A 12,770-nucleotide genomic window follows, 5' to 3' on the forward strand; every position below is an offset into this window, starting at 1 on the left:
TCAAATTTTACATTCATTTCTGATAGACAAAAGGTATGTATCACCTAACTATTTTTCTTATTACTATTGCTAGATAGATTTTGGTAATTGATGCTGCTTACATTTACTTTTGTTTAGGGAATAATACCAGCAATTGAGAAGGTATTCCCCAATGCAGAACACGGGTTTTGTTTAAGGCATATCCAGGAAAATATGAAGAAATAGTGGAAAGGAAAAGACTTAAGTGACCAGCTTTGGGAGTGTGGTATAGCAACAACAGTCAATCACTTTAATAGAACAATGGATGAGTTGAAGAATATCAATGAGGAGGCTCATGCTTGGGCATGTAAGATTCCAATAAACACTTGGTCCAAATCTCACTTCAGTGGTATGTTTGTAGAAATTTAATGATCAAGCTCAATCTTGCTTGTTGTGTTTTTACTATATGTGTAATTGTCTTCTCTTAATATGTGTTATACAGGTAGGGCACACACTGATTATTTGTTGAATAATCTTTGTGAGGTATTCAATTATAAGATAGATGATTTTAGGGATAAGCCTATTATCACTTGCTTAGAGTATATAATAGAGTATCTTATGAAGAGATTGTGTGTGGTGCAAAAGGAAATAGATAAGTGTGAAGGACTGCTAACCTCAACAATAACTTCATTGTTTGGCAAGATTAAGAGTGATGTAGCTAAGTATGTTGCTAAATATAATGGGACAGGAAAGTACCAAGTGGCAAGCATATGGCAAGATCAGTATGTGTTAAACTTGAATGAGCAAACTTGCAGTTGTAGGTTTTGGGAGATTATAGGTTTTCCATGTAGACATGTTGTTTGTGCTATATGGTACATAATTGAAAATGGAGAAAATGCCCCACATGTTGATGAATGGGTCCATCCTTGCTATAGGTTATCGACATGGAAATCCATGTATTTCAACAAAATTGATCCACTGAATGGACGTTCAATGTGGCCTAAAAGTGACTGCCCATTCACTTTAAATCCACCAAAACATAAAACACGAGTTTGTCTTTCAATTAGGCCTAATATGTAGTTTAAATATTAATATGGAATTGATTCATTTTTAATTATAAATATCAATATGTCTAGGTTGGGAGGCCTAAGAAGAAGAGAAAGGGGGTGTTGATCAGCCCAACAGCCAAGCATGTAAATTGAGTAGGAAATATCTGACAGTCACTTGTTCAAAGTGTCATAACAAGGGGCACAATTCCAGAACATGTAAAGGGCAGGGAGGCAATGGTGAAGTTGGAGGGGGCTGAAAACTATGTTTAGTAGTTATTAGGATGTTTGTGTTGTAGGTCTTTTGAAACTTAAGTCATGTTTATTTGTTTGAAACTGTAATGTATGGGTTAAGAACTTAAATTATGTTTACTTGTTTTGACCTTAATAGGATATTTGTGTTAAGAACTTTACAACTTGGCATGTAATGGTGTATATGCACATTTTGGCAATGCATTAATATGTTTTGTGTACTACCCTTCAACGATTCATTTATAACAATGTACATTTCAATTGCACATCAAAACCATCCAAAAGATGCATTTACAATACACTGAACAATTGCAAATGAAAAACATTCAAGAAATTCAACATTCAACTATAACAAAGTACATTCCATTACCATTCCATAATATTGATTTGCTAGAAACTAAAAATCAATACAATTCTATTACATTGATCTGATACATAAACCAAAATACAACAACACCAATTTCAAAACCCCCTACATAAACTGAAAGCAAAAACCCCCTATTCGATTAAAATCCAAAAACGCATACACCGGTTACAAACCAAAAACCCTAATTCCATTACCATCCAAACTCTCACAAGATCCTTACTGATTAAAATAAAACCAAAAAAAGAACACCCATGAACAAAACAACATCAGCTGGTAGTTCCAAAGTTCTTCACTCACAATAGCAACCTCTCTTCTAATCGATTCATTGATCTTATCAAACCTGGAATCACCACCAATGCCCTAGCACACATAGGAGGGTCAGACCATCGAAGGAACCCACATCTTGTACAGTTCCAAATTTTCCTTCCAGGGTTATGATCCGTCCATGACATGATCTTCATTGCTTCATTCCCACATCTGCAAGTCACCATCTTTGAATGCGAAGCGATTGGATATTGTGAAGGGTGCAACGGTCGACCAACAGTGGAAAGTGGAAGGGAGAAGAGAGATGACGATAGCAGATAAAGGGTTTGCACAAAAACCGGGCATGCAATCATTTAATATTAAAGAGTGAAGGTTAAAAGTGAAATGACAGAATTGCCCTTGCAATATAATATTGAAAAATGATTTAACAGCTAAATGGTAACAGAGTGAGCCGGAAGGACTAAATATTAAAAGTTTTGAAACCACAGGGACCATCCGTGAGGTTTTTTAAATTACGGACCAAACTTCAGATTTCGTGAAACCACAGGGACCATTTTTGAAGTTTTGTCTAATAATAATTTTCCCTATTTATATCTACTATAAATACACAATATTTATCTCAATTTTACCTACAAAACTCAACAATTTCTTTTAAAAATTCACATTTCTTTCAATTATTTTTTCTAGTTTTCTATTTACTTAAAAAAATGGATCCTTTTAGTCCGTTTCATCCATACAATGATGATATCGACGAGGATGATATGTTTGTGAGTATGATGTACCGATATGCTACGGACATGCTACCGCCAGAGTCAGCTCCACTATTGACCAGACGTGCGGCGTTGAACATAAATCGTGAAGAATGACGTAGACATCTAGTACATGATTATTTTGCGGATAATTGTGTCTACCAACCTAGCGAATTTAAAAGAATGTTTCGTTTGCGGAAAAATGTGTTTCAACGGATAGCCAATGCAATGGAAATCAGGTACCGGAAATACACTTGTTTTACAAATTAAATATATGTTCTTTAGATTTTTATATAATTGTTTTTTAGATAACATAAGTACAACATTTTTACAAATTAAATATACGTGTAGGTATGAATATTTCAAAATGAGGTATGATGAGAGAGGTAAACGAGGTTTTACAGGGTTGCAAAAATATGTTGCTGCAATCAACCTTATGACTATGGGGGAGTCACCCGATTCTATTGATGACTATATGAGAATGTCGTAGCGAACTGCACGAGAAAGTTTGTATAATTTGGCAAGAGGTGTTATCGAAACCTTCGGTGATAAATACTTGCGAAAACCTTCATTGAATGACATACAACAACTATATGTGGCGCATGAAGAATGACATGGTTTTCCGGGTATGCTTGGAAGCATTGATTGCACAAAGTGGATATGGAGAAATTGTCATGTGGCGTGGAAAGGTCAATACACAAGTGGTCATCTTGGATCGCCTTCGTTGGTATTAGAGGTTGTTGCTTCACAAGCCTTATGGATTTGGCATGATTTTTTCGGAGTTGCGGGTTCCAACAACGACGTAAACGTTCTTGATCTGTCACCAATATTTCATGACATTTTGCCAGGAAAGGCACTGGATGCTCCTTTCATGGTGAATGGAAACGAATATAAGTTTGAGTATTACCTCACAGATGGAATATATTCACCATATTCCACGTTTGTGAAGGCGTTTCGGCACCCGATAAAACTGAGAGACAATTTTTTCAAGAGATGACAAGAAGGAGCACGTAAGGACGTGGAACGTGCTTTCAGAGTTCCTAAAATCAAAATGGCACATAGTTGAACATGCGGCGCGACCATATCACTTGGACACTCTACGAGATTTTATGTATGCATGTATCATAATGCATAACATGGTGGTTGAAGATAAATGATGAAACATTGCGGAGTATTTGCCTACAGAACTATACACATTCAATTTCAACTGGGGACAATATAATACTTACATAGAGTCGTTGACATTCAAGACCAACAAAAACACAAGCAACTTCGAGAAGACTTGGCAGATCATATCTAAGATGGTACTGAAGATGAATAATTTTAGGTCAAAAAATGTAAATTTTCTCATCTTTTTTTTTTTTGGTTTTTAGGTTTTTAAATGTTTTTGTCCTTTGTTGTATTTTTTTAATGTTATTTTTAATTTAGGACTTATTAAAATTTTATTTTTACTTTTTAAATGTTATTTTTAATTTATGATTTAATTTATATGATAGTTATAAATATTATGACATAAATAAAAAAACAAATTGGAAATATAGAAATTAAAAACATAAAAAAAATAGAAAATAAGGGGTGTTATCACTTGTTATTTGGTGTTGCTCATTTTCACATTAGGTGTTATAACACCCATGTATGAATATGATGATGATGTGACACATTTTGGGTGCGGTAACTTGCAATAACATGTTGCTCACACCCAACAGCCTTAGTAAACTGCAAAATTGGTCAATGTGGTTTACCAAAAAATATAGTTTGCATTTAATTTTTTTTTCTGTATGGTTAGTCTAAAAATTGAAATTTCAAATGCAAATTTGATCCTCGAGTTAACTGTTCATCCAAAACATTCGTTAAGTATAACATTTCTCTAAAAGTCAAGGGTATTTTTGTCATTTCAAGTATTTGTTCGTTTTTTTTATTTTTATGTTTTTAGTTTCCTAGACCTAGTCTCACACACATCCCTCTTCAATCTCTCTCTCTCTCTCTCTCTACCCACCTGATACCCATTTTTCTTTTTTCTCAATCTCTTTCACGTATCTCTTCTCTTGTATCAGATGTAAATGTAAAGAAAATAAAAAATGTGATGATGAGAACGACGAGAAGGTTCATGGTGAGAAATCAAACGCATAAAACTTTAATCACTTGAATTGTTACGCTATGACGGGTTTTTCGTTGGCTGGCTTCAATTTTAATTAAGATAGGGATCGACGAGAAGCTTCATGTTAGGTCCCCTCTAATCACCACCAAAACGATGAAACCAAAGGTAAATCCATAAATTTTTAAAGTGACTCAAATCTATTGTGTGCATATACGTTCAGGGGAAAGATTTTGGTTTTGGTGGAGATAGAAATGGAGATGTAGATAATGATAAAATAGTTGTTAACGTATCCCTCAGGGAAAACATCAAAAAAGAGAAATCAAACTAACGCCAAGCTTGTCCTGGCTAGAATCTGGTCGTATCCAGTCTGAGGCCAAGGTCGGGCCTTCGCCAACGCGGGGTCACTGGTATGGCGATTAAGGGGCAGAACTACGCCTTACCCTCTTCTCCTAGAAATAATACCCCGGAAAACGTGGGACCAATCAGAGAGTTCCACTTGCCCATCTGACGACAACCACGATCATCATAATATCAAAGATTCCCCTCTAGGAAATGAGGCGACGAGGCAAAAAGGCGTGACGGAGGATCCTTCAATACGGATCCGCCATGTCACGTCTCACGAGGGAAGGCTCAATAGAATCAGTTAGGAGGCACACGCCTCTCAATCAGGTATAAAAGTACCCTTCTTCCTCATGAGGAAAGGGACATAATTCTTTTTCCTCAAATGTACCCTTTCTTCTCTCAGAATCCATTCTAACTTGATCGTTGGAGCTTCGTCCTGGGAATCCCTCCGGACGTCGACTAACGATCATATTTCTCTTTTATACTGTGATATCAGGAGAAGGAACCGACACGACTCTCATCCTCGATCCTAATTCAACCATTTTCGACATATCACAACAATAGCTAAAACCAGAATTCACAAAGTCTATTTCTAGTTCAACGACGGAGCTCCATGGAAAGGGTGTCTCAATTGACGATGGTGTACCGGAAAACAACAGGTGAATCGAAGGTTCAAATTTTTTTTTTTGTGATTATATTCGGGTTTTATGCATTTGGGGTTGTACCTACGGTTTTTACATAATGGATTTTGGGCTTGGATTTAAGTTTGAGTTGCAGGTTTAATTTTGGATTTGGATGTGAATCAAAGGTTCTACTTGGTTTTGGACTTGAGTTGCAAATTGGATTTTGGTTCATATTTGAGTTGTTGGTTCGATCTTTAACATTTAGGTAGATTTGTGTGTTGAGTTTGAGGTGATTTCCTATGGAATTGGGTGCCCAGAGATGGTGACCGAAATTGCTACCTAGAACCGGGTTCATCCATTTGGAGAAAGAAAACAATGTGGGCGAGATGAGGTCTAGGAAATTAAAAAAAAAACAAATATATGAAAGGAAGAAAATAACCCTGACTTGTAGAGACATGTGAGAGAGACTTAACAAATGTTTTGGATGGACAATTAATGTAACACCTATTTTTCTGAATGAATCAGTTAATGATGTAACAGGATCAAAGATAGGGTTTTTGGGGAAAACCCTATGCCACGACATGTGACATGGGTTGCCATGATGTGACATTCCCATTTTCACGGCCAGAAAAGACCGATTTTTGTTTATGCTTTATAAAAATCAGAGTACTTCTTTTAATAAAAATGTTGCGGAATTTGTTCCCAGTAAAACATGAAAAATAAGTTATCAAAGCATTTCCGAAGAAATGTATTTTTATTCAGTTAAAACATTTGGGATGTCATCGTCAATACAGAAACATAAACATAAACAGAACTTACATTCATTTACACTAGTGATCTACATCTCTTTTAAATCTCTCAGTGCAAAGTAGCTTCGTATCGACACCTGTGATACAAATAAGCTGGAGTGGGTCAGGTTGGGAAACCTGGTGAGTACATAGGGTTTTCAACCCACAATAATATAATTATTATATTTAAACATCAAACAATCAACCTGATTACCCATCCCCGTTATCTTCTTTAATATTCCTTAAAGAATTATCTTAAGGGTCATCTCCTATATCATATTTATCTCTCATCTTTCTACCTCACATTTCCTTATATGCTCGTTCCTAAGGCATGAATACGTAGTTACAACGTCGCCTGAACTCGTAATTCATAGTAAGGGTTAGAGTATCATCGCATGAATATACAGTCACCACATCACTTGGACTCGTAATTCATCACCTACATGTTATAAGTCTGTTGGTGTTTCCACGGGTTGTCTAGAATATTCCGTGGTCGCCATATATACTCTAGTAGATGACTACATCTTCAAATTGTCGGACAAGGTTATAGTATCTTTCATCCTACATCACCGATTCATCATCACCTATCCATCACCTAATTATCATCACCTTCCTATCATTACCTATCTCTCATCATTTTATTTCATCACACACCAACTATTTTATCTACCCATGTTTTATCTCAACGTATTTGTAGATATAAAATAAATATATATTTAAATCATTTAAAACATGTATAAAATCATTCATCCATCATAGACAGCAAGTATTCAGATAATATGCACACATAGCACGTAATTTATATAAAATACTTCATATCTATGTGTAAGATGAAAGGGACCATGCACTCACCTGTTAAAGTGATGATTCCAAACTCAGACAGCGCTTCGTTACTCTTAAAACAATTTCCTTCGACAAAACCTAGTATCAATACCACTAGGGTTTAGTCTAACGTTAACCGCGACTAATTAATAGTCTAGCTATTATTATTATTATTATTATTATTATTATTATTATTATTATTATTATTATTATTATTATTATTATATAAGCGTTAAACAACACTCTTATATAACTCATAATAATATCCCAAATAATTGTTTTAAGGTCCTAATAATGTTACTATAATTAATTAGAAGTTATATTAAAAATAGCGTAGGCGTAGCTCACTTACAGCGAGTTTTTATTAAAAATCGGGCTTCGCTGGAGCAGCGTTTCCGAGCCGAAAGCTTTTCTTCTCGGAGCCGTCGGGCGCTCCGGGGCTTTCTTCTCGTGCTAGGGAGGTTCCCTAGACTTGGGAGGGGTTTAGGGAGGTTAGAGAGAAGTTAGAGAGAGAAAGAAAGGTTTGAAGGTGTGAGGAAATTATGAAGAGTTCATCTCTTATTTATAGGAATTGTATAGTAAAGTAGTCTCCAAGCTTCGTCCGTAACTTTTGCATACGAGCTCCGTTTTTGTCTGTCTTTTTACCGTTGAGTTCCAATTAATGAGATCTTCAACTCTCATTTAGACCTCGTTGGCTAATTCTCATTCTATCTCGGATTTACAAAACTGTATCGAATTCGCCGCGCTCGAAAAGTAGAGACTAAGCTTCGTCCATAACTTTCGCATACGAGCTCCGTTTTTGTCTGTCTTTTTACCGTTGAGTTCCTATTAATGAGATCTTCAACTCTCATTTAGACCTCGTTGGCTAATTCTCATTCTATCTCGGATTTACAAAACTGTATCGAATTCGCCACGCTTGAAAAGTAGAGACTAAGCTTCGTCCATAACTTTCACATACGAGCTCCGTTTTTGTCTGTCTTTTTACCGTTGAGTTCCTATTAATGAGATCTTCAACTCTCATTTAGACCTCGTTGGCTAATTCTCATTCTATCTCGGATTTACAAAACTGTATCGAATTCGCCGCGCTCGAAAAGTAGAGAGTAAGCTTCGTCCATAACTTTCGCATACGAGCTCCGTTTTTGTCTGTCTTTTTACCGTTGAGTTCCAATTAATGAGATCTTCAACTCTCATTTAGACCTCGTTGGCTAATTCTCATTCTATCTCGGATTTACAAAACTGTATCGAATTCGCCGCGCTCGAAAAGTAGAGACTAAGCTTCGTCCATAACTTTCGCATACGAGCTCCGTTTTTGTCTGTCTTTTTACCGTTGAGTTCCTATTAATGAGATCTTCAACTCTCATTTAGACCTCGTTGGCTAATTCTCATTCTATCTCGGATTTACAAAACTGTATCGAATTCGCCGCGCTTGAAAAGTAGAGACTAAGCTTCGTCCATAACTTTCGCATACGAGCTCCGTTTTTGTCTGTCTTTTTACCGTTGAGTTCCTATTAATGAGATCTTCAACTCTCATTTAGGTCGTGTAAGCCAAAAACCGCTCGAACTAAAATTCGAGTTTCGGGTTGTACGCTGCTAAGCCGAAACTTCGAAAAATCATAACTTCCTCATACGAAGTCAGATTTGGGCGTTCTTTTTATGGACGCTCTCGGTTTAACATTTTCTACGACTTTTGTTTAGATCACTAAGGCTAAAAGTCGCTCCATCGTAAATTCACTATTTACGCTTCCCGGTGCCGTGCCGGTTTTACCGTAAAACTTCGACGGGCCATAACTTCTTCGTTATAACTCGGATTTCGGGGTTCTTTATATGTACGGAAACCTTGAGAAATATTCTACAACTTGGTTAAGATTATTTATTATAAATAATATTTTGCCAAAAATTCGTTTTCGACACTCATTGCCTCTAAATTGACTAGCCCGGATCTACGGGCGTTACGCATGACGTGGCAATAGTTATGTAAACGCGCATCAATATTGTGTGCCACGACGTGACAAGCTGATGGTCACGATATGGCGGCCGCTTGAAGACTTAACCCCAATTTTGGAAATTGTGCCCCTCTTTAAGGGAAGTGAGGGCTAGGGTTTGCACACCCTCAGCCTCCATCACCTCCCTTTCACCCTCCATGAAACCCTAGACTTCATTTTGACCTTGTGAGCTCTTTCTGATGATTCTAGCCCTTGAAGAAGAATGAGATGGTGTGCTTACTGGTTGGAAGAGTGTATCACTCCAGGTCTTGCATCTCTTGTATCTTGTGAAGCTTAGGAAGGTATAAAGCTTCCACCTTTTTGGTTCTCTCTCCATAGATGTAGAATTTATGGAATTTCTTGGCTCATTTTCGAGTTTGGATTGGTTAGATGAGTTAAAGTTTGCAACATTATAACTCACCTCTGTGCCTTGGTCTCTATATCTTTTAGATCTGAAGTTTTGTAGCATCTCGATGTTAAGGTACTTCTAGTTTTGGACTCTATAATTTTAATATTGCATTTTTGGTCCCTAAGTTAAGAAATAGTGGAAGGGGGGCCCAAAGTGGCATTTTGGTGAAAGTTGGGATGGGATGAGTATGGCGTGTGTACGTGTGTGTATGTTAAGCGTACTAAGGCACGCCGTAGTACGTTGGGCATACACTTCGTACGCAGGGCATACGTGGAATGCATACAAACCCTAATTTTAGGGCTTTGGCTCATATTTAAGCAACCTTATGGACTCATATCCTCTTCTTACCAAACCTCCATCTGTGATATCGACCCTCAAGCAACCTTAGAGCAAGAAACAACAAACTTTGAGCCTTTAAGTGAGTTTTGGAGTGGTTTTGAAGGAAGATGAAGGTGGTGAGAAGATCTTGGAGTTGAGTGCACCTTGGATCTGGGATTTCTACTTGGTTTGCAACATCTTGAAGGTATAAGGCTTGCATCTTTACCACTCCATCTTGTAGATCTAGGTTTTTGCTCTTTAAAGTCACTTTTTGGACCCAAAATGATGATTCATGAACATAACATGTTCTTAACCCATTAAGATGTCCTTTCAGACCCTTAGAAGGGTCTTGAGTCATAAAAATGGATTCCAAATGGTTGGTTTTGCTCCATGCATCATTTAGAAGGTCTTAATGGATTAATAAGTTGAGTCAAGCACTTAATGGACATGCAAAGTCATAAAGTTGGAAACTTTATGACTCTCGAGGGTATTTTAGCCATGGATCTGAAAAATGGACGTTAGTGCTGAAGCCATTAAGCACTTATTGAGTTTTTGGGACTTTTCGGAGTACGCCCCGTGTACTTGGAGTACACCCAACGTATGAGGTCAACCACCCCGATGGTGGTCAACATGCGAGTACGCCCCGCATACTCACTCTGTGGTGACTCGGCTGGGTTGATTTGGTTTGGTTGACTCAGTTGGTTTGATCAGTTTGACTTTGACTTTGACCAAGTTTGAACTTAATGGTATTTTGGGTATTTTGTGATTTTGATTGAGGTTGGTCATTTGGTTGAAATAGGTGTCGATTAGATCTGAGATTCAGAGTCGAGACCGCATCAGCTTTTGTCTAGTTTGTGAGGTGAGTTTTTCCTCACTGTACTTGCGGGTCGAAGGCACCAAGGCCAACCCATTGGATTAGATATCCTGTTATGTGATAGTATGTTATCGTGCTGTAGTGATCTGTTAGATCGGTATCCTGGTATATAGGATGATGCTATGCTTAGTGATCTGTTAGATCTGTTTGTTGACTGGTTATATGTATGTGTATTTGTTATGTATATATCGACATGTTGTGTGTGGTTGGGTTGAGGCAGACCAGTGTAGACTGAAGGCCAAGAGACCCAGGGCGTTCTGGATAGACTGCAGGCCTGAGAGGGGTACCATTCAGGCCGAAGGCCTAGAGAATGGTCCATATAGGCTGAAGGCACAGTGAGGCGTTTCAGTCATGCTGAAGGTTTAGTGAGCGTTCCAGATGTTGGGTTTTGAGCATTCTAACACTCCTATTTTGTACATGCAACCCTATAAACCTTGGATCTATGTTTTCTCTATTATACATGCAAATATTAACTATTCCAAGGTTTCATCCTAACTAGCATATTATGAAGCACCTATACTACAAAGTTCTAGTTAGATGACATACCTTTTGATGTAGCTTGATGTCTTCAAGATTTAAGAGCTTAGCCCCAATAGTGTGGAAGCCTCAAATGGAATCACAAATCACCAAAACACCTTGGAAGAACTTGAGAGAATATGTATGCACACTAAAATCGGCCCACTCTTATTTTCACACACTTGTGCCAATTTTGTGAGCCAAGGACCCCTTTATATATTATGGAGGATTATGGTTACATCCATGTAAACGCTAATACCCATGACCTTTCATTTACATAGGATCCATGGGTTAAAAGCTCCATGGACCATCCATGAAAGCTTAGCCCAACCTAAATGAACTTGGCCCATTCCATATATATAAGAGTCCATATTTAATTAGTTCTTTTTGATCACTTAATTAATTCTAAATTAATTCTTGATCAATACTAATTAAATAATATGATTCCATATTAATATATTAGAACTTATAATATATTAATATAAATCATAAATATACTATTCTCAAAAGACTATCCATATAAATTGTGCCGGTGAAGTGCAACCCAAATGGACCATGCCGGGTCGGGTCAAGTACATACCAAATATAATTATGGACTTAGACATTAATCCAACAGTCTCCCACTTGGATAAGTCTAAAACTATTATTGAGTATGACTTCAAAACCTAACTGGCAATCGTAGCTCTTAAAGCCGTTGTCGAACTCTGACCTTGTCAATGACTTGTCCATTAGATAAGGGATCATATATTCCTCCATTCTAGATATCATATGAACTGAGACATGGATTATAATCATTCTTTCTGTCCATTTGTTGTTTCCCAATTTTCGATTTATGATGACTGACTGATTGAACAAATCAAATCAGTCCTGGCTTGGCCAAGCACTCACATATGTCATCGCTAAATCATCGAGGGGCCCACAGATATCGCTTTTATCCTGAAGGTAAAAAGAATGGATAAACTTCGACTCATATGGCTTGTTCTACTACTTGTTGAATCATACACAAAGGCACGTTTTATAACATCGAGTTACCAATGCGTTTTCGTGCAATCAATGTATAACCAACTCATAGTAACAACTCATGTCTCTAGGTTTTAAGAATATAAGATATTATCGTCTCATGATCACTCGTGATAAAATCCATGAAGTGATTCAAATGAGCGTGGGTTGAATCCAATACTCAGAACTTATGAGCACTCATGAGTGTTGTAGCGCCACTTTGTCCACCAACTTGGACCTCTACAAACCAACCCATGACAGTCTTGATTCATATCTACCTCCAACATATGACCGACTGTGGATGGTTTGAATAACTTAATCATTCAGGAAGAGTGACTTAGTTATTCTGGAAGTCAAAACATG

General features: G+C 37.2%; 1 protein-coding gene across 1 annotated transcript; it reads left to right on the top strand.

The window, feature by feature from the left end:
- Window positions 1-279: 279 nt before the first annotated feature.
- On the top strand, window positions 280-1,160 carry LOC145163562 (uncharacterized). Its single transcript, XM_079082391.1, has 3 exons — window positions 280-367; window positions 461-1,008; window positions 1,095-1,160. The coding sequence occupies exons 1-3, from the start codon at window positions 280-282 to the stop codon at window positions 1,158-1,160; spliced, it is 702 nt and encodes a 233-aa protein (XP_078938517.1).
- The last annotated feature ends 11,610 nt before the right edge of the window (window positions 1,161-12,770 follow it).

Source organism: Lactuca virosa, chromosome 3 (genome assembly GCF_052849685.1).
Source record: "Lactuca virosa cultivar CGN04683 chromosome 3, Lactuca_virosa_CGN04683_v6, whole genome shotgun sequence".
Classification (NCBI taxonomy): Eukaryota; Viridiplantae; Streptophyta; class Magnoliopsida; order Asterales; family Asteraceae; genus Lactuca; species Lactuca virosa.

Excerpts from the sequence above, each read along its gene's own strand:
- LOC145163562 (XM_079082391.1), top strand. The coding sequence starts at position 280 with ATGGATGAGTTGAAGAATATCAATGAGGAGGCTCATGCTTGGGCATGT. Across the intron at positions 368-460 it reads GTCCAAATCTCACTTCAGTG|GTAGGGCACACACTGATTAT; the intron begins GTATGTTTGTAG and ends TGTGTTATACAG. Across the intron at positions 1,009-1,094 it reads CACCAAAACATAAAACACGA|GTTGGGAGGCCTAAGAAGAA; the intron begins GTTTGTCTTTCA and ends CAATATGTCTAG.